At 39.2% G+C, this 26,704-nt stretch overlaps 1 protein-coding gene and 1 pseudogene across 1 annotated transcript; one reads left to right on the top strand and one right to left on the bottom strand.

Moving 5' to 3' along the window:
- Positions 1-6,120: 6,120 nt before the first annotated feature.
- MMP12 (matrix metallopeptidase 12) lies at positions 6,121-18,020 on the bottom strand. The gene is made up of 10 exons (XM_055272915.2): positions 17,912-18,020; positions 15,983-16,230; positions 14,931-15,079; positions 14,721-14,846; positions 11,013-11,174; positions 10,371-10,494; positions 9,417-9,550; positions 8,880-9,039; positions 7,252-7,358; positions 6,121-6,306 (listed from the first exon to the last, which is right to left on the bottom strand). Exons 1-10 carry the CDS (start codon positions 18,011-18,013, stop codon positions 6,206-6,208), a joined length of 1,413 nt encoding a protein of 470 aa, XP_055128890.1. The 5' UTR covers positions 18,014-18,020; the 3' UTR covers positions 6,121-6,205.
- Positions 18,021-23,566: 5,546 nt separating this feature from the next.
- LOC129478566 (bolA-like protein 3) lies at positions 23,567-23,994 on the top strand (annotated as a pseudogene).
- Positions 23,995-26,704: the final 2,710 nt, after the last annotated feature.

Raw genomic sequence — 26,704 nt, forward strand, 5'->3', positions numbered from 1 at the left:
CAGTTTTATAGTTAATCACAGCAAGAAGCAAAATCCAGTACTAGTTACTGCAATATGACCAGAAACGAAAGTGATCCTGGGATATTATATTTATATACTAACACAAAAAGAGACAAGAGCTTAGATTTTAATTCTCATGGACTGGGAGCTGTCTTGCATAAATCAGTAAATCCTTTTTCTATGGTATATTATGACCTCCTTAAAATATTTTGGTGTTCCTATACCATAATGCTATAATCTAGAAAATCACCCCAGAGATGATACATATTGGAAAGACTATTACTTATGGTCCTCCTAAGATATCCCATTAACTTCCAAGTTGTGACCTTCTACCTACACACTAAACACTCCAACATTTTAATTTCTGGTTCAGACACCTTTATTGGGCCTTGACCCCATCCCATTACCTACTAGACATCTCCCCCTGGCTCCCCAGTTTCAACAGACCTAGTTATTTCCTTTCCATCAATCACACCACCATCTTTTCTGCAACCAGATTTTTCTTCCCTATTCAAAGTCACTTCTTAAACCAGATGCTTAAAAAAATCACCCTATATTATTCCTTTTCAGCCATACTCCATATGCAAAGCAGTCACCAAACCTTATTATTTCTCCCTTCTAGCTGTTGCTCACATGTCTTCCCCACATCTATAATTTAGGTTTCTGGTATTTTTTGCATGGACTAGTACAGTACTATGGTAGTTGTTCTTCTCTGCACATTGCCTTAATTACTTCTGACCTATCTTCTATATTTCCATTCAAAAGATATTCTAAGATGCAATTTGGTCTTTATCCCTGTTAAAATCCTTTCAATAAAGCCATATCATTTATGAGATAAACGTAAAGTTTCATGACAATAAATTTTGTTAATGACCTGGTATCTCCTTCTCCTCTTTTCCCTTTTTATTTTATGCTCCAATTTTACAAAAATATTATTTTAGTGAGTCTTTGAGGAGGCTCCATTTCCACCTGGAATCCCTTTAGCTACGTCTCCACCTAACAATTCCGTCCCATATTTTAAAAACACATCTCAAATGTTGTTTCCCATAGGAAATGTTCTGTGGCCCCCAAATCTTTTTGCAGAGATATAATTACACCTCTATTTTGTAAATGCTTCTATTGATCTACTTATTATATTGCATTATAATTTGTTTATATGTCTTGTTTGTCTTTACCATATTTTGTGCCTTTGAAGACACAGATTCCCAGTCATCTTTGAATCCCCCATGCCTATCACAGTGACTCAAATCTAGTATCAACATCAAAAATGTGAATCTGGGAAACTTTATGCAGTCCAAACATGGTACATCCTTTCCTTTCTTCTGTAAAGGCACAGGGTTCCTCACTATCCTATTACAGGATAAGGTGAGAGGCAGAATCAGAAAGACGAAACTACAGTTCTGGAAGGCTTGAGAAATTGTCCACTAATTTAATGTTTTTTGTACTTGTAGTCCACAAGGTAGACAGTCATGTTCTCTTCCTTGTTGACTGATTTGTGCTAAAGTATAATTTTTTAAGGCTAAAAATATGATTTTATGCAAGTATGAAATGAACTTGTTAAAGATATTCTTTAACTCACTAGTAATGAGGGAATCAGTTCAAAGAAGGGCCTGAAGAACAGATATATATACAGTAAGGAATGCTGAAAGAAATTTCCTAATGATATAAATAGGTAATATCTTTATAGGACAGTAAAATGTAATGTTTGAGAGTATCTCTTCTATCTGGCACAAATCAATTTTATCCCTAACAGGTAAGGTTTATTTACATTGATATGGAACATTTCATGTAACTGTCAGTTCTCGATTTCTACCCTTAAAGGTTTATAAACTATTCTACCCAAGAAAAAGTCAAAGATGCATACCCACATAAAATCAGTTACTCCAGAATATTAGCTACACACTGTGCAGCCCTCAATTATAAAGACACCTGTAATTTCCAAGTCTTGAACATTTTCTTTCCTTACATCAACGAAATAATACTCCTCCATTTCCCAGAGAAAAAGTGATATTCCCCAGAAGGGACATACATGCAACTCTTAAGACATTTTGAAGACTTTTAATTGAAAAGTAAAAATGCAAACCTTTATAGAGTGAAATGCCAGAAGTTTTAGCTTTAACTTTTTCCACTTTATAAATCTAAAAGGCACAATCTTGTGGTAGTTAATAACATAGATTCTGGTGTCAGGCTGCCTGACTGTGCATCACAGCTCCAAGGCTACCTGACCTAGAGCAAGGTAAAAACTCTTGATGCTTTAGTTCTCTCATCTGAAAAATGAGAATGACGGTACTTACCTCATGTTTGTAATCAGGATTAAATGAGCTATTTTCATTTTATATTTTGTGTATATACAGCCTTGGAACAGTGCCTGGCACATGGTTAACATTATAAGGATTTGTTCAACAAAATTCAAAAGTACACCACGGATAGAAGAAAAGGAAGAAAGGTTCACATTTAAGTCTTTGAAGATATATTTATGAACATTCATGATAGCGACTCTGGAATTTTATTCCTATTCAGTCGTCATTTAAGAGAAATGCCTCCCTCCTGAGTTACCTAAGGCCAAAGACAATTCATGCAGATACCATTCAATTTTCTTTTGATGCTGATTCTGGAGGGAATTTTCTTCTTTTGAGGGAAATCCAGCATTTAGTAACCTGTGGGGAATAACATTTCTTATAGTGGTGAATTGATTCTACTCTTTGCAAAGACAACTCTAATAATACTGAAGGAGCACATACTTGAGTTAAGAACGGTTCTGATCATGTCCTTTGACCACTTTTTGATGGGGTTGTTTGTTTTTTTCTTGTAAATTTGTTTGAGTTCATTGTAGATTCTGGATATTAGCCCTTTGTCAGATGAGTAGGTTGCAAAAATTTTCTCCCATTCTGTAGGTTGCCTGTTCACTCTGATGGTAGTTTCTTTTGCTGTGCAGAAGCTCTTTAGTTTAATGAGATCCCATTTGTCAATTTTGACTTTTGTTGCCATTGCTTTTGGTGTTTTAGACATGAAGTCCTTGCCCACGCCTATGTCCTGAATGGTATTGCCTAGGTTTTCTTGTAGGATTTTAATGGTTTTAGGTCTAACATTTAAGTCTTTAATCCACCTTGAATTAATTTTTCTATAAGGTGTAAGGAAGAGATCCAGTTTCAGCTTTCTACATATGGCTAGCCAGTTTTCCCAGCACCATTTATTAAATAGGGAATCCTTTCCCCATTTCTTGTTTTTGTCAGGTTTGTCAAAGATCAGATAGTTGTAGATATGTGGCATCATTTCTGAGGGCTCTGTTCTGTTCCATTGATCTATGTCTCTGTTGTGGTACCAGTACCATGCTGTTTTGGTTACTGTAGCCTTGTAGTATAATTTGAAGTCAGGTAGCGTGATGCCTCCAGCTTTGTTCTTTTGGCTTAGGATTGACTTGGTGATGCAGGCTCTTTTTTGGTTCCATATGAACTTTAAAGTAGTTTTTTCCAATTCTGTGAAGAAAGTCACTGGTAGCTTGATGGGGATGGCATTGAATCTATAAATTACCTTGGGCAGTATGGCCATTTTCACGATATTGATTCTTCCAACCCATGAGCATGGAATGTTCTTCCATTTGTTTGTATCCTCTTTTATTTCATTGAGCAGTGGTTTGTAGTTCTCCTTGAAGAGGTCCTTCACATCCCTTGTAAGTTAGATTCCTAGGTATTTTATTCTCTTTGAAGCAATTGTGAATGGGAGTTCACTCATGATTTGGCTCTCTGTCTGTGATTGGTGTACAAGAATGCTTGTGATTTTTGTACATTGATTTTGTATCCTGAGACTTTGCTGAAGTTGCCTATCAGCTTAAGGAGATTTTGGGCTGAGACGATGGGGTTTTCTAGATATACAATCATGTCATCTGCAAACAGGGACAATTTGCAGACACTTCTCAAAAGAAGACATTTATGCAGCCAAAAAACACAGGAAAAAATGCTCATCATCACTGGCCATCAGAGAAATGCAAATCAAAACCACAATGAGATACCATCTCACACCAGTTAGAATGGCCATTATTAAAAAATCAGGAAACAACAGGTGCTGGAGAGGATGTGGAGAAATAGGAACACTTTTACACTGTTGGTGGGACTGTAAACTAGTTCAACCATTGTGGAAGTCAGTGTGGCGATTCCTCAGGGATCTCGAACTAGAAATACCATTTGACCCAGCCATCCCATTAATGGGTATATACCCAAGGGACTATAAATCATGCTGCTATAAAGACACATGCACATGTATGTTTATTGCGGCACTATTCACAATAGCAGAGAGTTGGAACCAACCCAACTGTCCAACAACGATAGACTGGATTAAGAAAATGTGGCACATATACACCATGGAATACTATGCAGCCATAAAAAATGATAAGTTCGTGTCGTTTGTAGGGACATGGATGAAACTGGAAAACATCATTCTCAGTAAACTATCGCAAGGACAAAAAACCAAACACCGCATGTTCTCACTCATAGGTGGGAATTGAACAATGAGAACTCATGGACACAGGAAGGGGAACATCACACTCCGGGGACTGTTGTGGGGCTGGGGGAGGGGGGAGGGACAGCATTAGGAGATATACCTAATGCTAAATGACGAGTTAATGGGTGCAGCAAATCAACATGGCACATGGATACATATGTAACAAACCTGCACATTGTGCACATGTACCCTAAAACCTAAAGTATAATTAAAAAAAAAAAAATACAAAAAAAAAAAAAAAAGAACGGATCTGAGCACAGCGGCTCATGCCTGTAATCCCAGCACTTTGGGAGGCCTAGGTTGGGGGTATCACTTGAGGTCAGAAGTTCAAGACCAGCCTGGCCAACATCGTAAGACCCCCATCTCTACTAAAAATACAAAAATTAGATGGGCGTGGTGGCTGGCACTTGTAATCCCAGCTAATCGGGAGGCTGAGGTGGGAGAATCTCTTGAACCCAGGAGGCGGTGGTTGCAGTGAGCCGAGATCACTGCACTCCGCCACTGCACTCCAGCCTGGGCGGCAGAGTGAGACTCCGTTTCAAAAAAAAAGAAAAAAGATCTGAGACATGAAAGACAAAGAGCTCTATCTCCCTCTAGATACTTTCTGAGCCTCATATTTCCCCTGATTTCAGTTCATTTCACTAGCCAAAAATGATCATCCAGCTTGAAATGGACTTGGCCATTTCTGCAAACTTAAGTACATCAATCAGCAATGATTTACCAATGAATTGAAAACTAAAAGCATTCCACAAACCCGTAAGCTATAAGTGAGAGCTCTACCATGTATACAACCCAGAAAATAGGGGAACTATGTATCAGGGTAGTGGAGAAAATGGACACAGGACAGGCCACACTGCCAGAATGATGTGCTTACCAAGCATTGTGTGGTTTTTCACAATAAACCTATGAGGTGGGTACCACCTAAGTTTATTTCCTCCTAAATTTAAGGAAGCTTAGATTTAATTGCTTGTTAAGGTCACACAGCAATTACACTGTGAGACTTGACTGTGGATTTTACCAGAACGGGAAATTCCCATTTCATCCCTTCTCTCCAGTCTTGTGGCTATACTCTATAAGTACTCCTTGGGGTCATGTGTAGCCTAGAGGATGTTTTCTTGCCTTGAGACCAAGGACACAAGTGGTGTTACCCAAGTGACCAAAAGAAATCTAAGCTTTTTTTTTCTACTTGCCATATTTCTATTCATCTCTTGATACAGTCAGAGAGACTTGTTTTTATTTAGGAGTAGGTTCAGAGTTATTTTCAAAATACACATTCTGTTTCTCAAGAAAAATATATTAAAAACCAGATGATTTTTTTTCAGTTTTTTTATTTGAGCCAAAATATATATACTTAATTTTAGTTATGCCAGAAGTAATTATAATTTCTCAGTCCAAGGATGTTAGGAACCAACTTACAGAGCATGCTCCAAAAAGAATTCTCTTGGCCTTTGAAGGTATCCATTTTCAAACTTAATAGTAGAGTCAAGCAAGAATTGACAATTAGAGTTTTCAAAATTGAAAAATATTATGTATTTTATATAATCATTGATATATAAAATATATATATAAAATAACCATATCTATGGTTTACAGATTTTATTTTTATGATACATATCTCTAAGTAGTGGTACCCTGAGGACATAGCAAATATGCAATAAATACTTATTAAACTGAAGTGAACTAACAAAAACCATTAATCACACCATTTCTAACAATCAAACCAGCTATTGCTTTTCAGTATTTTGGTGACACGTTGGAGTAAGAAGTCGTATTCAAATTGGTTAGATCCTTGGAAGAAATAGTAGTATTCTGAAAATAAAAACAAATTAAATAGTTTAATTCCCTCCCTATATTTCTTTACAACATCAAAAACAACAACACAAATCTCTTCTCATAGATTATCTATAATAGATGACCTATGGGCTGTGGTTCATGCCCTTAACTACACACTTTGAGAGGCTGAGATGGGAAGCCTGCTTGAGGCCAGGAGTTTGGGATCAGCCTGGCCATCATCACAAGACCCCATCTCTATTTTTTAATAAAAAAATAACAAATAAAAAAAAGATGAGATGTGATTCAAGAATGTAAATGTTGAGGGCCCTTGGTATCATGCCCCCAAAACATCTACCTACAGCCAGTCATACTCCAAGTGGAGGACTCATGAGAGGATATTGGACCCAGCTAGGGCACACAGGGGCTTTGATGGAGGAAACAACACTGGGGAGGGGAGGGAATACAAACAAAAAATCTTGGCCCCATAAACAGTTGCTTAGGCTGGTCTTGTTTGAAGACATACAATACAAACTCAAGCTTTTCTTAACCCACCCTCAGTCCCCAGTCCCTGAGGGCCTATAAGGGCAGAAGGGACTACAGGAAAGGTCAAGAGTGCAAGGTGTAGGAAAGGGTGAGACTCCAGACTGCCTGAGTCTTGGCTGCCATGTGCTAGCTTGCACATACTGTGTGGCTGATGTGGTAAAAGGAAATTCCAGAGACTCAGATACATGAGAAATAGGAACAATCACATTCCCTCTGTCTGCCAGACAACCCTGGGAATGTACCACTTGTGCCACCAGCCCCTGCTCATTCTAGCTCTCCTATTCAGAGCCACGTACAGTGTGAGTTTTTCCTTGTGGCCCTGTGAGGAACTGCAGAGACCTGTCCCTTTCCAATTTGGAGCCCTATTCTCTAATCTTAGAGGATTTATAGTTTTGAAATGTTACTTCCAGTATCTTCATGGTTTCCTCATCTACTTACTGTTTTTAGAGTAGAAGACTGCATCAATTTTAGGCCCAATTCCTTGGAAGTTCTTGGTAATCAGTTTGGGATAACCAGGGTCCATCATCTGTGTCCTTTCATTATACCTGAGCAAAGAAGTAACCAGCAGGAACTCAATCAGAAAGTGGCTTTCCTGACATGCACCACCAACCCACCTTCTCTACTGAAGAGCTCTTCCCCAAAGGACTTAAGTTGTTCTGATGAAGAAAACCAAGGACCTAAACAGTTCACTGATTTCCTCTAAGTCCCTATAGGACTCAAACCTATGCTTCCTGACTCTGGTTAAGTCTTTTTCCCACTATCCCATAATACTTCCACTAGTGCTTGGTCCTGCTTTATAGAGTCTGGCATAGAAGGTGATTTTGCTACCGCACAGGCCCCAGTGACCAATTCTTCAGTTGCCTGTCATTGCCTTCTTTTCAAAGCTATTCACTGAGACAAAAATATCCATTTCCCCTAAGAAGATAATAAACAGGTCAAGGTGCTAAGAGCCAGGGAACCAAAGGGTTTTATACACACATGTTTGAGAGAAATTGAAAATAAACACTTTTGTTTCCAGGCTATATGGTCATATCCTAGTTTCTCTCTTAAATTCTCTTTTACCAGCAAGTGAAAAGAGCTTTGTGTCTCTCTAGACTTCCAAGTGGCAACTGAATCTAACTGTTACCTTGTTTTTATCAATTTGGTTCTCTAAATATTTATGGCTTGCTTAGCACTCTCTCAATGGCCCTTAAGGGAAAAATCCTGGGCCAAGTAGGAGCAGAAAACTAAACAGAAACACTGTTCAGAGTTGAAATGCCAATGTTCATAATAACAGGCTACAGCAAACTACACCCATTTGTGAGCTCTTTGGAAAGTGTTATTTGCTAAAATCAAGTTTTGTTTCTCAAACAGAGCTAAGGGCTGGTGGACAAATTCAAGTCATAAGCATCCAGTATTCAATTGGAATTAGATGTTGAGTTTTAAATGCTTAAGAATAAATAATAGTTGTAAATGTAAGCTTAACATATATGTTATGTCTCATGTCAACCAGGCAAGCAATCTAGGAAATGACTGGCTTACTCAGAAGAAGGAATAAAGAATCCCCTCCTTCTTCAAAATGTAGACAATTGAGACAACAGAGACAGACACTCAAATGAGCTCCTATCCTCACTTGACCATATGACTTTCTTTTAAGGAAGGCCTTGCAGGACCTCCTGACCTCCTGTCATTTAGAGGATGGTTTTCTCATTTTGTCTTTTGAATCCAGTGATTACAGAAAGGAATCTGGAAATCCATAACCCTCGAAACTGACTGCGGATTAAATACGTGGTCTCATACATCTCTGACACTATTTTCCAATGTGTTTCCACTATGATAATAAGATGACATTTAAAGTGTTTTTTTATAAAAAAAAAAACACATTATCTACTATTTCATGTATCAGAAACCAAGAACACAAAGAACTAGGTTGACAATAACTATTTCAGTCCTATATTCTCTTAATCTCTCTCCCTGGAAGGTCAAGGAGCTTTGGGAACTTGCACAGAAAATATGCCTTCTAGAAAACCTCACTCCATGCCTGTTTCACGATCTGAGGGGTCAAATGACCAGCCATTAAAACTCACCTCCAATACTGGTTACCTACGAAGAAGTAGGTCCTATAAAAACGTGGGTTAAAAACAGCTGCATCAATTTTTTTCACAAAGTTAGGAAAACCAAAAGAATGTATGCTCTTGGGATAATTTGGCTCTGGTCTTAAATTGCTAATTAACCAGTATTTGTCATCTGTAAAGACAAAGAAATAGGGTAATTTGAATTATATAGAAAGAGTAATAAGAAAATATTGATTTACTATAAACAACATAATTCCTTTCCAACAGTTATAAAATGTATTGCTTATTGATCTTAAACATAGTCTCTTTTCTATGGTTCCTATGGTTTTTTTTCACAAGTACTACTATTTTATAGTTTACAACTTTTCCCAGAAGTTGTATGTATTACTTAGGTATTTAGGCTATTTTAGTTTACAGTTCAGAGCGAGCCACTATTAATAAAATCAAGAGTGCTTTCTTGGTCTGTATCTATTAAAAAATATTAGTCTCTTCTCAATTTATTCTCTTCCTTGAAGTAAACTCAATGGCAAAACTAAAGATTAGAATTACCTTTAAAAAGAAAAACTTGATTTCTGGCTTCAATTTCATAAGCAGCTTCAATGCCAGATGGCAAGGTTGGCCATAAGGAAGAAATTAAATTAACACTGGTCTTTGGTCTCTCAGAAACCTTCAGCCAGAAGAACCTGACATGAAAGACATTTGACACATGTTAAAAAACAATGTAGACTCAAGAACCATGGCATGTGAATGGGAGGGAACTGTGAAAAAACCCAATGTTTCTTTCCATTGTCTTCACATTCTGTTCCATGGATGTCTGATGTTCATGGATCCACAAGAAAAGAATATCAATCAACTCTTTGATAATAACAATGACTTTAACAAGCAATCTGATATACAGAAATACCCTGGAGCTTGGAATCCAGGGATCTAAGCTTCTAGTTTGACCCTACAATCCACTCACCAGTTTTGTAACCTCAAGGAAGTCACTATCCTCAAGTGTCTCAGTCTTATAATCTCAAAAATGGGAAATATTTGTCCTACTTGACAAATGTTAATCTTCCCAACTGCCCCTCCTTACCACCAATATCTGCTTTAGTCTGTGTTCTAAGAAAGATACCATAAGTTATCCTGGAAGTCTCTCCTCCATAACCAGGAAATCAAGTCTCTTGCATAGGAACTCTTTTACAGTCTTAGTTTCAGACTTCACCATTTTTATCTATGATTAAAATAGTCTGGCTTCTGTTTCCTGTCTTCTAAATCCCCATCCCAGATTCCTACTGCAAATCGTTTTTTACACACCAGTTTTCTAGTTAAAACACAAATGTAATTACACCTGTCTCCTGCTTCAAAACCTTTAAGATCTCCTCACTGCCTACAGAATCGAGTCCAAGTTCCTGCTTACAAGTTTCATCTACTTCATTTTCAATTATTTTCCACTGTTTTCTGACAAAAAAAATTTAAGGCAGAAACTTTAATATTGATTAGATATGAAAATGATCCTACCTGTCTTTGAAGAAAAAGATCTTATTTCCCACTCTAGTGACAGCATCAAAACTCAAATTGGGGTCACAGAGAGCTGGTTCTGAATTGTCAGGATTTGGCAAGGGTTGGTTCTCTTTTGGGTGTCCTGAAAATACATTTCAAGAAGCACTAGTAAACAAAATCTGCATTTTAGTTCAGAGGAGGAACTGTTATGTTTTAAATACTCAATTTTCTTAATGAACATTGCATCAAAATCATTTTAAGCTTTCTATAACATTCACAGGAAGTATAAAGTAAGGTTTTTTTTCCCATCTTGTTGCAATATGGTGGAGGAAGAAAATCTGATTATCTTTACTTTCCTTTTCCAGTTATAATAGATTGTTTAATGTGTGGGCCTTCATCAGTAAGGCAATGGTATCTTGGATAGAAAGAATACCAGACTTGAGGCCTCTGGTTCTGCCTCTGGCTCTGACGTTAACATACTAGGTCTCTTGTCCTCATCTGTATAATGAAGATAATACCTGTGTCACCTGACACACAGGGTTCTTATGCCGCTTAAAAAAAAAGACAGATATTAACATTTTATCCAAATATAGATATTGTTAGACTATTTATAAAAGTGAATATCTTTATATGGCAAAATGATAAAGAAATTCAACTCACCATAGAGGGACTGAATGCCACGTATGTCATCAGCAGAGAGGCGAAATGTGTTGATGTCAACATATTTGTAGGTGGGGAACATTATGGCCTTTGGATCACTGGAATGGCCAAGACCTAAGGAATGGCCAATCTCGTGAACAGCAGTGAGGAACAAGTTTGTGCCTAAAAAGAAACCAATCAAAAGACAGAAAGCTGTGAAATGCATTATCATCTTGGACAATAACACAATATCTGACACAGTGAAAAAGAAAGATTTGACGATCTTTTACTTATTTCTCTACCCTTTTGAATTGGGTTTCTCAACCTCAGCACTTCTGACATTATAGGCCAGTAGTCTGGGCTGTCCTGTGCATTATAGTTGTTTAGAAATCTCAGGTTTTACCCCTAAATGCAAGTAGCAAATCCTTTTTAGTTTTGACAACCAAAAAATGTCTCCAGACATTGTCAAATATCTCCTTGGGGACAAAATTGCCTCGGGTTAAGGACCTCTGCACTAGTAGACAAATGAAATATATTCTGTTGTAAAAATTCCTAGAATAACTCACAGCTGCGTTCAACAGTTTTCATTGCTCCTAAATAATTCTCAACTTTCATGACAATTCTATTTTTAGTCTTCATGAAGCTTTACTAGATATAGAAAAAAATGTCTTTAGCAACCGTCTTTTCGTAAACCCAAATATAAGGCTATCATTAAGTTTCAGGTACTGTGAGTCACTGAGAAATGTAACACATTATGCCTAATTATCATACAATCGAAAGGAAGCCACTGTGCTCTCCATTACGGATGAGGAAAGAGTATTTATAAGATTAATCAAATTAAATGCTTGAGCCAAGATTAATGTTTCTGCTTTTACTACACATGATTCTAAATAAAATTAAAGAGTCTATATGACCCAAGGAAAGAATATAAAAAACAAAAAAGAGAAAAAATAAATAATTCTTAAAAGAGTTTATACTTGTAATTTAGACATATTTGGACTACCAAGTTACAGTGTTTCCTGTCTTTTTTTTTGAGCGCCATTCAGACTTCACCATTTTTATCTATGATTAAAATAGTCTGGTTTTATATCTGTCTTTTCTTTTGAGTCCCATAAGAAATCCTTGTTCATTTTTGTGTTATGTCCTAGAGAATGCACCTTTGTAGGTAAGAGAAGAGAGAGGGGTGTGTCCCTTCTCTCAAATTTCTCAGTTTGCAGAATATTTTAAATTCCTAACCAACATTTTTGTTCCTAGTCCAATGCCTTCATTTTTGTCTTTTTCTATGACAAAATTGTAGTTCAGAAGAACTGAATTGCCCAGAGTCACACGTCACTTAGCTGCAGAGCCTGGCCTCAGAATACTCTCCCATACCCAAGTGCAAAGAGTCTGCACCTCTCTCGGGGAGTGTCTAGATAGAAATCCTTCAAGAATTTTCTGTATCATGGGTCCAGTAACCTTCCCAGCAAGACTGGGAAGAGTAAGCAAAGTTTTTACAATTTAGCCTAAACCTGAACTATTCTCAATTCCTATAATATGCCTATGAGCCACCACCATTGATCCTCATCTGGAAATAATGGGTGTATGTTTGTATTCTGTTTCTCACTAGAGTGTGTGCTCAGGGGTTGGACTGTGTCCTTTTCATCTCTGTACTCAAGGAACCTCATCACCCAATACCATAATAGAATAGGTCAGCAAGCATTGACCTGTTTGTTTATTTGATTTACTGGGTAAAAGAAAACAGGCTGAGGCTGGATGCGGTGACTCACACCTGCAATCCCAGCACTTTGGGAGGCCAAGGCAGGCAGATCACCTGAGGTCAGGAGTTTGAGAGCAGCCTGGCCAATGTGGTGAAACCCCGTCTCTACCAAAAAAAAAAAAAAAAAAAAAAATTAGCAGGGCGTGGTGGCCAGCATCTGTAATGTAATCCCAGCTAGTCAGGAGGCTGAAGTAGGAGAATTGCTTGAACCCTGAAGGCAATGGTTGCAGTGAGCTGAGATTGCGCCACTGCACTCCAACCTGGGCAACAGAGCAAGACTCCATCTCAAAAAAAGCAAATAACAGCAACAACAACAACAACAAAAACGGCTGAAAATAAGCCTTTTAAGTTATAATTGTCATAAATAACTTCACTTTTTGAAAGCGTTGAATCAATCCAATTAAAAAATAAGGCAATATGGACAGATAGAAAATACTGGGTTAAGAGGTAGGAATGCATATTCTGGCCCAGCTTTACCACAAACTAGCCACTAACCTTCTCTTGGTCTTAATTTCCTCTACCTACAGAAAGCTGTATTAAATTACTCTTCTAAGGTCCATTAGAATTCCAAAACATTTTTTTGAGGCTAACTAGCACACATATCCCATTTTAGATGAAGGAATTACAATACCCCAAATAACCTTGGATAAAATTTAGGCACATATAACATGTCTGACTGAGGATTTGCTGTTCAGCAACTACCTAATCCTACATGATCTCTCTTTTGACAATACAAAAGTCCTCTTCTCATCAAAAACTTTATAAGCCTTAGGCTATGTGTTAGACTAAAACAAATAGTCTTTCTGGTGGACATAGTATTTATAAAAGTATTGCCATCCAACTTGTGCAATATCAGCTAGAGAGGAGGATGCTGAGTAGAGAATATTATTGATGACTTTCTCCTCATTTACTTTCCACATGAGGGAGTCATAGAATCTAAAATTTCCAATAGAAAAATTAAGAAGGCACTGTCATGATGGTTAGGGTTTTCCCATGCTAGTGATTCCCCTAAATAACAGGGGAGTTTAATTAACCCCATGTCAACTATCTGAGGGGGATGGTAAGTTACAGTCATTATGTAAATGCCCCCAAGGTATTAAATGTTCAGTTGGGCATTCTGAAATTTTTATCCCAAGACCACATGAAAGTACATGATTGTATAATCTTGTGTTTCTCTGTAGGGATACCTAGATTCTCTATAACTTTTTCTTTCTTGGTCACTATGAATTTAAGAAGTTGTCAGCATATTATGAATCATACAGATGACGATCTTATCCTCTAATTGTTGGCACACAGAGAATTAGTATGTGTTTGCTTTTGAGTTTATGGATTTCACTAGGTCAAAAACTTATCATCTAGGCTGGGCACAGTGGCTCACGCCTGCAATCCTAACACTTTGGGAGGCTGGGACAGGAGGATCTCGACGCAACACAGCAAGATCCTGTCCCTACAAAAAATTAAAAAATTAGCCCGGCGGGTAGCGCACACCTGTGGTCGTAGCTACTAGGGAGGTTGAAGTGGGAGGTTTGCTTGAGCACAGGAGTCCAGGGCTATAGTAAGTTAGCATCATGATACGTCACGCCAGCCTAAGTGACAGAGCAAGACCTTGTCTCAAAAAATAAAACTTACCAGCTAATTAACAGCTTTTACCTTTTCATATTATGCTTCTTAAGGTTCCTATGAGCTTATGCTAATGAACTAGCTCATAGTTCATAGCATCCTCATAAATTGTTAGAGCTGATCTTCAAGATGATCTAGTTTAACATCCTCAGTTTACAGAGGGTGAAGTTGAGACCCATACAAAGTGTTAAATTTGATTTAGAGGCAAAATTATAATCAGAACAAGATTTTCCATCATATAATCATTTGTCAGAATGTAATCTCTCAAAACCAGAATTTTGAATTTGTTAGGGTTTTTGTTGTTTTCCTGTTTGCTTAGTTGTGGTTTTTTTTTTTTTTTTTTTTTTGCCCACCTTCGGAATGTGTAGTCCAGAATTCATCATCATCAAAATGTGCATCTCCTCCAATGCCAGATCCAGGTCCAAAAGCATGGGCTAGGATTCCACCTTTGCCATCAAAAGCATGGAAGTCTCCATGAGCTTTTGGAAAAGGAAAGAAAATTAGTCCTTCTATACATCCTATAGATCATGCCAAATGACGAAGATGAAGTACAAGTTCCCTACCTCCACGTGCAAAAACCACCAAAATGTCAGCCAAGCCTGTTTTAATCTTGCCGAATTTCAAGGGGGTAACATTACTCCATACTTGGAAAGCTTTCCGGATTGTGTTGTCAACATCCTCACGGTTCATGTCAGGTGTGTAATTGTTGATTCTTTATCAGCAAAAAGAGAGAGAAAAATGTATGGAAGGCAGTGTTAATTTTGTCTTACCACAATACTTCATTTTTGCTAGCACAATTGGAAAATGGATCATTTCATAAGTCAAGAGTCCAGATTTTAAAACTTGCTTCATTAAGTACAGAAACATTTTTTCATGGACAGCTTCCTCCTTAACCAAAATCTAACTTAATTTCTTCCTATTTAAAACTCACAGATCATCACTGTGAAGGATTTGCTTTCATAGAAGTTATGCTTTTTGCTCCTGCTCCCAGGTTCTGCATTTATCCATCTTGGCTGCTCTATAAACTTCCCCGTCTCTTATTTATAGTAAATTATCTTATTTATAGTAACTTTAGCTTCATTCTCCTTTTATTTGCAAATTTTTTTTTTGAGATGGAGTCTCACTTTGTCACTTAGGCTGGAGTGCAGTGGCACGATCTCGGCTCACTGCAAGCTCCGCCTCCTGGGTTCACGCCATTCTCCTGCCTCAGCCTCCCGAGTAGCTGGGACTACAGGTGCCCGCCACCACGCCCAGCTAATTTTTTTGTGTGTTTAGTAAAGACGGGGTTTCACCATGTTGGCCAGGATGGTCTCGATCTCCTGACATTGTGATCCACCCACCTCAACCTCCCAAAGTGCTGGGATTACAGGCGTGAGCCACCGTGCCTGGCCTATTTGCAGCTTTTAAAATCTGCTTTGGACTGACAAGCCAAACAATTCTCCCCTGAGTGAGCAATTCTTCCTTCTAGAGAAAATGAATTTTAACAGAGATAGCATTAACAACTGAGGGAGGTTACTTTATCTACTTCCAGATTTAGGGCTGTCTAACTGGTTCAGGTTAGAAGTCAGACCTATGGGAAAGTAGAAAAATACAGGGTGACATACAGCAACATTACCTGTAGGTGATATAATGTTTCCTCCACACGGGCCTCCCTGACATTTCCCTCAAATGATGGACATCGGGGACTCCACATCGAGGTGCGTGCATCATCTCCAGAGTAGCTGTGTCCAGTTGCCCAGTCACTTTCAGCCCCAAGAACTGCTGCATTTCCTGGATTTTTTCCTTCATTAAGTTTCCACTATATTTCATTTTTGTCATTGAAAGTTTGTTCATCTCAAGGCCATAAAATCTTTCTAAGTATCTCTGGAAAAAAAAAATACATTCAGCAATGCGTAATTATGCACAGAAAAGTTTCTTTTGGGAGCTCCACATATATGACTCAATTGCACACTGATGCTTTTGGACCAGGAATTTTGCACATCTTACTCACAGGTTAGATTATTGTTGTTTGACAATTAATTATAATCAGGAAAAAAATCTTAATTTTTTGTACTATCAAAGACATGTCAGCCAGGAGCAGTAGCTCAGGCCTGTAATCCCAGCATTTTGGGAGGCTAAGGCAGGAGGATTGCTTGAGCCCAGGAGTTCGAGGCTAGCCTGGACAACATGGCAAAACCTCCTCTGTACAAAACATACAAAAATTATCCCAGAGCATTGGTGCATGCCTGTAGTCCCAGCTACTCAGGAGGCTGAGGTGAGAGGATCACTTGAGCTTGGGAGGTAGAAGCTACAGTGAGCCGTGATTGTACCACTGCACTCCAGCCTGGATGACAGACACAGACCCTGTCTCAAAAAAAAGAAAAAAACAAAGACATGTCATAAACTATTAGCTAGATTTATTCCCGGAATCCCAGTGGAAGTATCTTTTTTAAAACGTCATTTATTCATTTTTAAGAGACAGGAGTTTCTCTTGGTCACTCAGGCTGGCCACAGTGGTGCATACCTGTAATCCCAGCAGTTTGAGAGGCCAGGGTGGAAGGATTGCTTGAGCCCCAGAGTTTGAGACCAGCCTGGGCAACAGGGTGAAACCCTGTCTCTACTAAAAATACAAAAATTAGCCAGGATTGGTGGCACAAGCCTGTAGTCCCAGCTACTTGGGAATATGAGGCAGTAGGATCACCTGAGCCCAGGAGACGGAGGTTGCGGTGAGCCAAGATCATGCCACTGCACTGGAGCCTGGGTGTCAGAGTAAAACCCTGTCTCAAAAAAAAAAAAAAAAAAGGAAATAAAAGGATACATGAATTATTAATGTTATTAATATAAGCTGGGACACAAATTTCATGCTTAAAAACTCAAAGCTAAACAAAATGGACAACTATGATAAATTCAATGTTAAAATAATCTTAGAAAATATGGAGACCAAACTCTTTTAATTAAGGAAAAGAATTTAAGAATTGAAAAAAAATCCATAAAAAATGCTATAAAGATGGGCCTGGCATGGTGACTCATGCCTGTAATCCTATCACTTTGGGAGCCTGAGGCGGGGGATTGCTTGAGCCCAGAAATTGCGGATGAGCCTGCGCAACATAGTGGAACCCCATCCCCATAAAAAAGAAAAAGAAAAGCTATAAAGATATATCTGAGATGATTGAGGGTAAAGAGAATATGCTTAAATTATCATGGAAGCCTGAAGTGGTTATATTAATCCTGCCATTGTTCAGATCTCAGATTATTAACTGGCATTTAATGATTAGTGTAAAATACCATAACAGAAGTGAACTCCAATTATATTGAATGGAAATTTCTTGGCCAAAGGTTTTTAGAAGAAGAAACAAGTTAATTTTCCAATTTCATAACACTCCTTCAAAACCAATACCTCTTTTTTATATTCCTCTTTGGCAAAGAAAAACTTAATACTGAAAGCAGACAGCCTACTACAGCAATTTTCAGCTGATACTTAAAAGCAAACAAACAAACTGGTTAATGCAATTAAATCTTAAAGACAAACATCAAGCTCGATAAATACTGTAGTGTCCATACTTACTTCACCAAATAGCACATCATTTTTTTCCAGGCTTGTAGAGCTGTTCAGGGGAAGAGCTCCAGAAGCAGTGGCCTGCAGGAGCAGTATTAGAAGAAACTTCATTGTAAACTTCTAAATGGATCCACTCAGTTTACGCTGTTCCTTTCTAGCCTAAGTTCCTGAACCGTTCCTCTTTATATAGCCCTTAGTCCAGGCTCTGTGAATATGAATCCTATGAGTGACTCATAGTTGATATCATCCCTTGATTTATCTCAAAAACATGCAAACAAAAACATGACCTTATTTAGACGACAATGGATCAATTAGCATCTAGTCCATCACTCAAGCAATTTAGAGTATGTACCTTCAAAATTATAAATAGGCCCCTACTTCCACCTATCCTACGAAATAAGCCCTTGTAAAAGAAATATCAAGCAACTAAAAGAGAAGGAGAACTTAAAATATATTTTCTTAAAGCCTGATATTCTCGATTTTCATTATAATACTTTCCTTATATTCATTATAGATAAAAAAAGTTTTTAAAGTAAATGTTGAAAGATTAGATAAAATCCTTTTGCTGCAGTAAATGAGTGCTCTCTAAACGGAATCCAGCTCCCTGGAGAAATGTGATACAGAGATTTTATATGTAGCAAAACAAAAATTTGTAATATCGTGATACTTCATTGTTTATTCCACGTGTTGTACGGCTCAGATCCTGATTCTGTAACTTAACATCTTCAGACATCTAAGCTGAAGCTCAGTCCCAACTGGGTACCTGGATAGATTCCAGAGGCAAACTTTCCCTACATCCTAGATTGTCTAGCATTGGTAGGATGTGGGTTAACTCTTTTCAACTTTAGCAGATGGGGAAAGTTTGCCTCTGGAATCTATCCGCCTATCACCTCAGCTTCTTTCCCTCTTGACCTAATTGTCCCATTGCACAGAATCTGTCTCTTACTCAATAGAGAATATTTAAGCGCTAAAAACTTTTACAAGTCAGGGAATAAAATTCCAAAGGTAGAACTGCAAGCAGTGGTGCTGCAGTGTGAGGATAGATTCTACTCAACACGCCTTCAAATCACATGATAAGTTCGCTGCCTCCTGATTGTATGGGGACAGTGCGGACGGTGGGGTAGGGTGCACGTAAGAGCGTGTTAAGATTTAGCCATTGCTCTTACCCACCTCAGTGGCCTGGGAAACAGTCTGCTGGCTGCTTGAGTGAGGCTTAAAGAAAAGGAGAAAAATACAGAAAAAAATAATTTTCCAATTTAAAAATTATCTTGCCGCACTCTTGCAGAGAACTATGCAGATTCTTGCTGGTCTGTTCTCCTCTCTCTAGCCATTGATTTGTTTTCTCTGTGTCTATCCAACCTACAAATACAGCTGGTCATTCTGCTGTGAGAATGTCACTTTTTAATGACACAAAGTTTAACAGACTTGCCTTCTGTGATCTAAATAGTATCTCTAAATCCAGATCACTTGGTTTTATAAATGTTTTCCAGAAAATTGTTATCAATCCTCTGGTGAGATGCCACGTCAGACCAGGTGAAACTGGTGTCATGGGTCACTTACTGATCTGGTAGTGTAGATTACAGGCTACTCCATTAAGATGTCCATTCTCAATGGGGGCGATATCACCCCAACTGGGTGAAAAATTGGTCATCAAAGGCAAAAAAATATATTTTTGTGTGTAAAAGACAGATATGCATACAGCACATGAGCAGATATACAATTTATCTCTGCTATTAAATTTGTATGGGGGAAATCTCTAAAGTGTCTACAAAGCCTCTTTATCAGGAGTAGTAATAAATGTTGAGAAACCCCGATCTATGTATTACAAAGGAAACAGAACTAAAATTTATGGAGAGGCTGTAACAGCTGCCAGCAGTTTCATGCACCATCTTATTTAATCCTCACAACAGTCATTTATGGATGAGGAAACTGAACTCAAATAACTTACCCAAAGCCATACAACTAGTAGGTGGCATAGCTGAGGTTTGAGACCGAGTCTGTTTCCAAAGCCTTTCTGCTTCCATTAAACCAGGCTGCAAAGTCAAAGTCAGTTCAGAGATGCTTGAGTCATTCTCTCTGCCCCCAGATATTTACCTTGTTGCTGGAGAGTAAGAATAGGAAAATAAACAAATCACTAACAGTACATATGTATATGTCATCACATTGTCTCTACCTTATGATGTACACATAGGACAAGTTAATTTGTCTATGTCAACACAACTGGCTAAGATGGCTCCAAACTTTATGCTCCTCAGAGGTGCTCTGGGCCAATTCCTGGGGAGCCCTAGCAGCTGAAGGCACCTTAGCAGCAGGGCACTGCTCAGGCCATGGCAGGGGAGGAGATGGCAGAAGTTTATCCTCCAGAGAACAGATGAGAACTGCTACCACCCTGGGGAACCCAGATCCACCTACAATATTGCTAGGACTGTCTGCTTACTCCTGGCACCTGCAAGAACAAAGGGGATAGCACGGCTTTAACTAAAAAGCAAGAAAGTATGTATCACAGTATTATTTTTGTAGTATTTGCAGTAATAAGATACTCATAGAACTTGGAAGGGTGGCTTACAACTGTAGTCCCAGCTACTCAGGAGGCTGAGGTGGGAGGATCTCTTGGCCCTGGAGTTTGAGGCCAGCCTGGGCAACATAGCAAGACCCTGTCTTTAAAAAGAAAGATATTCATAAGAAGACCCAAATTTGAAAAAAAATCAAAATGACAAAATGAAATGTGTTGTAGCAACAAGTCAGGACAGGGTCAGGAGACCTCCCAGATGTCTCCTTAAGCAATTCACTTCCCTTTTCTGAATTTCCATTTCTTCATCCATAAAAGGAAAAGGTGAACTAGCTGAAGTTTTCTTCCTCCATGGACAGACTCTTGGCGTGTGAAAGGGATTTCTTTGTATATCTTGGAAGAATTCTTCCCTTCTGGTCCTTGCTGATGACATACTTAGATTTGCCTCTGGATTCCTGGGGATGATACCACAAATGACTTCAGGTGATTGTATCAGGGATGTATCCTGGAATGTCCTGGTGTCTGGCTAAAGAAGGAAAAACATAATAGATGCTTTTGGAAGGTTGGTGCTACAAAATCTGCCTTATGATAAGGAAACTGCTCTCAGCGCTTTCTCACAAGAAACTCTGAAGTCAGCTACTTTCTACACTTTCAGAAACGTGCTCTTCTTCACACAGAGCATTGACAAGGATCCCTTGATTCTTGCTTTCCTCAGTGTGGCCCCTGGAAGCCATGTCTTTGCTGGGACCCACAGCTTCCAGTCTGGGCCTATGTCAGAATCATCTCATAGCTCCTTCCTACCACAGGAGAGAGATCTGGGCAGATAGTTGATCTCCCTTCTCACTCCCTTTACCAACCTCTTTTAGAGGCTTACCTAAGAGTGCAGTAAAGGAAGATAGCAATCATTGACCCCTCAAACTGTGTCAGGCCGTAGACTAAATACTTTTCCCTATTATTTAATGGAATTATTGTAACAACTCTTTTCCAGTAGCTACCATTATTATTCCAGTTTTACAAATGAAGAAATTAAGTGATAAAGAGCTTGAAGTGATTGCCCAAGGTCATAAAATGTCGGAGCCAAGATTCCAAGGCAAGTCATCTTGAGCATAGCTTTATTAATTAAGTCACTTGAGCATAGCTTTATCAAATCGAAGTGGAATTCTTTTTGCCCAAAGTGGTCATCTTGACTCCACGACCTTAGTTTGTAACCACCTCAGTGTTCCATGGCTGCCCAAGGGGTCTTGATCTCCTCATACTTGACCTACCTGGGACAGTTGGTGAGTCGAGGCCTAGAGAGAATCAAAATTGGAGGGTGATATCCTATTTTTATTTCCAATGAGGACATTCTTTCACTTCTTTGTATCTTTAGCAGCTTTTTTTCTGTATCTTACATCCTACTACTCTCTCAAGAGACTCCCCGCCAATCTTCCAAAAACAGGTTCCTTCCTGCGTGGTTAAGGCCAGTTCTTGCTTTCAGTGAGTCTCAGGAACACATCCTCCCTGTAATGACTGTTCCACAAGGGAAGTTCACTCCTGATGTCCTTTGGGCCCTATTTTCTTGCTAGATTCATTCATGCATGTTAACCGAGCACCTACTAACTTCAAGGTAGTTCTAGGCCCCAGGAATACAGTGGTGGAGAACCAGAATCTCATCTGGCTGCAGACTTAGATGCATGATGTTCTCTCGGGCTAAGGGGAAGAGAATAAATATTAGTGAGCAGCAATAGTATGTCCTAGTATTTATAATATATTGCCTCTTTTAATCATCACTAAAGCATAAAGAGGCAAAGGTTACTTATTTTTTTTTTAGAGATGAGGTCTCACTCTGTTGCTGAGGCTGGAGTACAGTGGCACGATCATAGCTCACTACAACTCCTAGGCTCAAGTGATCCTCCCAACTCGGCCTCCAAGTAGTTGGAACTACAGGTGTGCACCAGCACAGGTAAAGGTTATTATCTTCATTTTTTTAAAAGGTGGAGTTTCTCTCTGTTGCCCAGGCTGGAGTGCAGTGACGTGATCTTGGCTCACTGCAACTTCCACTTCCCAGCTTCAAGCGATACTCCTGCCTCAGCCTCCCGAGTAGTTGGGATTACAGGCGCAGACCACCACGCCCAGCTAACTTTTGTATTTTTAGTAGAGACGGGGTTTTACCATGTTGGCTAGGCTGGTCTTGAACTTCTGAGCTCAGGTGATCCACTCGCCGTGGCCTCCCAATGCTGGGATTACAGGCGTGAGCCACCACACCCAGCCATTATCCTCATTATCAAAGGAAACACCAGAGGGTCCTAGAGGTCAGATCACAGAACTTAAAAAGGTAGGGTTTGCAGGTGGATGCCAGGGACTATGCAGAGGGCCTCTTTTTCTTCTACTTGAGAAGAGAATTATTCTCCTGGAGTCCCAGCCTCAGAGAAATGCTGGGGAAAAGCCACATTTCTTGCCTCGGCATTTATGACCCTGAGCACATTATTCACATTCTTACTTCTTTCCAAGAGCCTAAATCCACTAAAGTGAATACAGTTTAAGAAGAGAGTAATTTCTCCTGAAGTGAGTTAATACTGAGAGTGGTGGGAGAGTCCATGGGTTCTGGGTGCCAGGAAGAACTGAGTCCCACTCTATGGCCGCACTGCAAGGGTGTGGTGGGACCACAGAAGGAATCATCACAGGATGCTGCAGGGAAGTGAGATGCAGGGCCTGGTGCCTCTAACTTCCCTGAACCAAGCATGCCACAAAAGCAGCAGTGAGCAGAACTGAGAAGATATGCAGGCTGGGTGGACCAGTAGGGAGGAGATGGAACTCCAGATGATTACGGCTGAATTTCCTTTCAGCTAAAAGGGATGGAGGCTCAGAATAGAAGTTAAATTTTCAGGAAGTGGCTGGGCATGGTGGCTCGCTCTTGTAATCCCAACACTTTGGGAGGGAGAGGTGGGATGATCACTTGAGGCCAAGTTCAAGACCAGCCTGGGCAACAAAGGGAGACCTTATCTTTATTTTTAAAAATGAAAATAAAATTTGGCCAGGTTTGTTGGCTCATGCCTATAATCCCAGCACTTTGGGAGGCCAAGGAGGGAGGATTGCTTGAGCCCAGGGGTTTGACACCAGCCTAAGCAACATAATGAGACTTTGTCTCTATTTAAAAATGTAGGTGTCAGCCAGACATGGTGGCGTGAAGCCGGGCCGTGGCAGCACCTCTGCTCTGCGGGATCCACTATGTCCATAGGATATTTGCCTCCCAGAATGAAAGGGAGCTCAAAGTGACCCAAATTCTCGAAGAAAAGTTTCCTTGAGCTGCAGTGATCAAAGTCACTGACATTTCAGCGGGTTGAAATTAAATAGAAATTTAATTTAATTAATTAATTTAAATTGAATTGAAAATGAAATTAAAATTGAATCAGAAGAATTTAAGCAGAAGAGAACTGTTCAGCAGTACTACATGGTTAATCAGGCACTAAAAGAAGAAATCAAAGGGATGCGTGGATTATAGATATTTACCTCTGTCCCCAAATGCTGACCATGCCCTGCAGGGCTGCATGGATGCTGCTGCTTAAAACCTCGGATGAACTTGACTGACACCATTCTTCCCTAGACATTAACCAAAAAATGTGTATATTTTGTTCATATACATTTCCATGTTATAATTATAGAAGATGTGTAATCCACTTACATGTTAATTAAAGGAAACAAACAACTAAAGTTTTGAAGGGTCAAAAAAATAAAAAAATAAATAAAAATGTAAAAAAATGAAAATAAAACTATAAAAAATAATTTTAGGGAAGAAAATGCAATATATGTGGCACAGCTGGACTGAGATTCACACATACTACATACACAGGAGAGATACTTAACATGGTACTTTCTACATAGTAGGTGTGCCGTATTATCATTAATATTATTCTTATTATGGTTACTATTAGTATATTTTAAGCATAGTATGTTTTGCCTCATTTTTCAAGAAAGTATATAAACTTCATGGATTGTAGACCGTTTTTTAGCCTTCAAAGACTGCAAAAAAAAAATCGTACCACTGGACAGTTAATAAAGAGGCAATAGACTTTAAATAAACGGAAACAAAAGCATGGAGGTGTTATCACTGGCTAGTACAGGCACATGCTCACTTTTCTCCAGCAGGTAGTCCACTTTCCAAATAAATCAGGGTTCTCAGAAGCCTCTTTTGCTCTCAGCTGACTTTTTTTTTTTTTTTTTGAAACAGAGTCTTGCTCTGTTGCCCAGGCTGGAATGCAGTGGCGCAATCTCAGCTCACTGCAACTTCCACCTCTGGGATTCAAGTGATTCTCCTGCCTCAGCCTCTCAAGTACCTGGGACAATAGGCACCCACAGCTGCCACCACACCCAGCTAATTTTTTGCATTTTTAGTAGAGACAGGATTTCACCATGTTGGCCAGGGTGGTCTTGAACTCCTGACCTCAAGTGATCCGCCTGCCTTGGCCTCCCAAAGTTCTGGGGTTATAGGCGGGAGCCACCATGCCCTGTCTCAGGTACCTTTCAGTCAATCGTTACACAAAGTATTGTTCGATGGCTCCTTAAAGAGATACCCATATTGTGGGCATTTTCATTGTCATAGACAACTCTGAAAGACATAACTTCAAAATATTGAAGTAAGACCCTCTACTGGAAAAATGTGGAGAGCCATGCATGGACTCTCTGCTGGAGGTCTTGGGGGCATCATGGCTAGTTTGCAAGGGAGATAGTTCTTGAGGCCAGGTGCAGTGGCTCACACCTGTAATCCCAGCACTTTGGGAGGCCAAGGTTGGTGGATTGCCTGTGTTCTAGAGTTCAAGACCAGCCTTGGCAACATGGCGAAACTCCATCTCTACAGAAAATACAAAAAAATTAGCTGTGCATGGTGGCATTCACTTGTAGTCCTAAGTACGTGGGAGGATCACTTGGGCCTGGGAGGTGGAGGTTGCAGTGAGCCACTGCACTCCAGCCTGGATGACAGAGCTAGAATCTATCTCAAAAAAAAAAAAAAAAAAAAAAGAAGAAGAAGAAGTAACCACTAACTTAAAAAAAAAGGAAAAAAGAAAGAAAAGAATGGAGATTTAAAAAAAGATTTTTGAGCGAGGACTCTTGCACTGGAAGCCCTGTTATTATCCCAGGTTGCCTGCTTTTGCTAGTGTCTTGACCAAAAATAAACCATGCATGTTCTGCTGGCGAATCAGATGAGCTCATACAGAGGAAGAGAAGGCGGGTGATTCAGGGAAGGGAAAGAGAAAAGTAAAAGACACACACACACACACACCCAAACACACACACACAGAGAGAGAGAGAGAGAGAGAGGAACACAATGAAGTCACTTGAGCATAGCTTTATCAAATCGAAGTAGAATTCTTTTTTGCCCAAATTGATCATCTAACCTATCTTAGATATACAGATGAAAAAGAGAGGTCCTTCCTTAGCACCAGGGCATCTCATGAGCTCAAGTTCCACATCTTAGTTTCATTATGAACAACAAATCTCTTGGGATTTTCCAACCCAAGTCAGCTCTGAGAACATCCACACTGTGGAGAGAGCAAGGAACTTCCTTGTTTCTAATACCAAGTCCATCAGGTGATTAGTAAGCCCTGTAAAGAAGAGTGAATCATTCTTAGAATTCATTTTGTAAATGCAAAATATCTCATGGTGAGTGACAAATATGTCTAAACAACTGTGTTTTCGGCATAGTTCAAGAAGTTCAAGAAAGTCTTTCATGTCTTTAGCCATGTTCGTGTCTGTTTCTGGAAGGACTTTGATCCTGTTTCTCATTAATCAAAGTGTAGTCTGTCTTCCCAGGCCCACATCTGGTATGGTAACTCCCATGAAGCCTTATCTCATGGCCCACTCCTTCACTTGAAGCCCCATTCAAGTTGCTAGCAGGCTCTGTGCTTCTTGCCTCAGCATTTGTGACCCTAAACAGAATATTCACATTCTGACCTTTTTCCCAGAGCCTAAATCCACTGAACTGAATTTAGTGGGTCTCTTTCCTCCCAACTACTAGGCTACTCCATTGGTGCCACTCACATTGGCACCTACCCACATGCCACATCCTTGCCAAATCTGTTCAACTAGGGTGCATGATACAGAAATCACGACTTATGTGCTTTCCATGTCTCATTTCTGAAAATAATGAACGTCAACAGAGAATGAAAAATGCCACCTGAAATAAAAATAATTTTTATCACCATCAAATTTTAAGTTTTCTCTGATTATATAAATAATACATATCAGTCATATAATACTTGAATTACAGAAAAAGAAGAAAAAGAGTAAAGAATCAACTTCAGGGGACAGGCATGGTG

This window comes from Symphalangus syndactylus, chromosome 3 (genome assembly GCF_028878055.3).
Source record: "Symphalangus syndactylus isolate Jambi chromosome 3, NHGRI_mSymSyn1-v2.1_pri, whole genome shotgun sequence".
Taxonomy (NCBI): Eukaryota; Metazoa; Chordata; class Mammalia; order Primates; family Hylobatidae; genus Symphalangus; species Symphalangus syndactylus.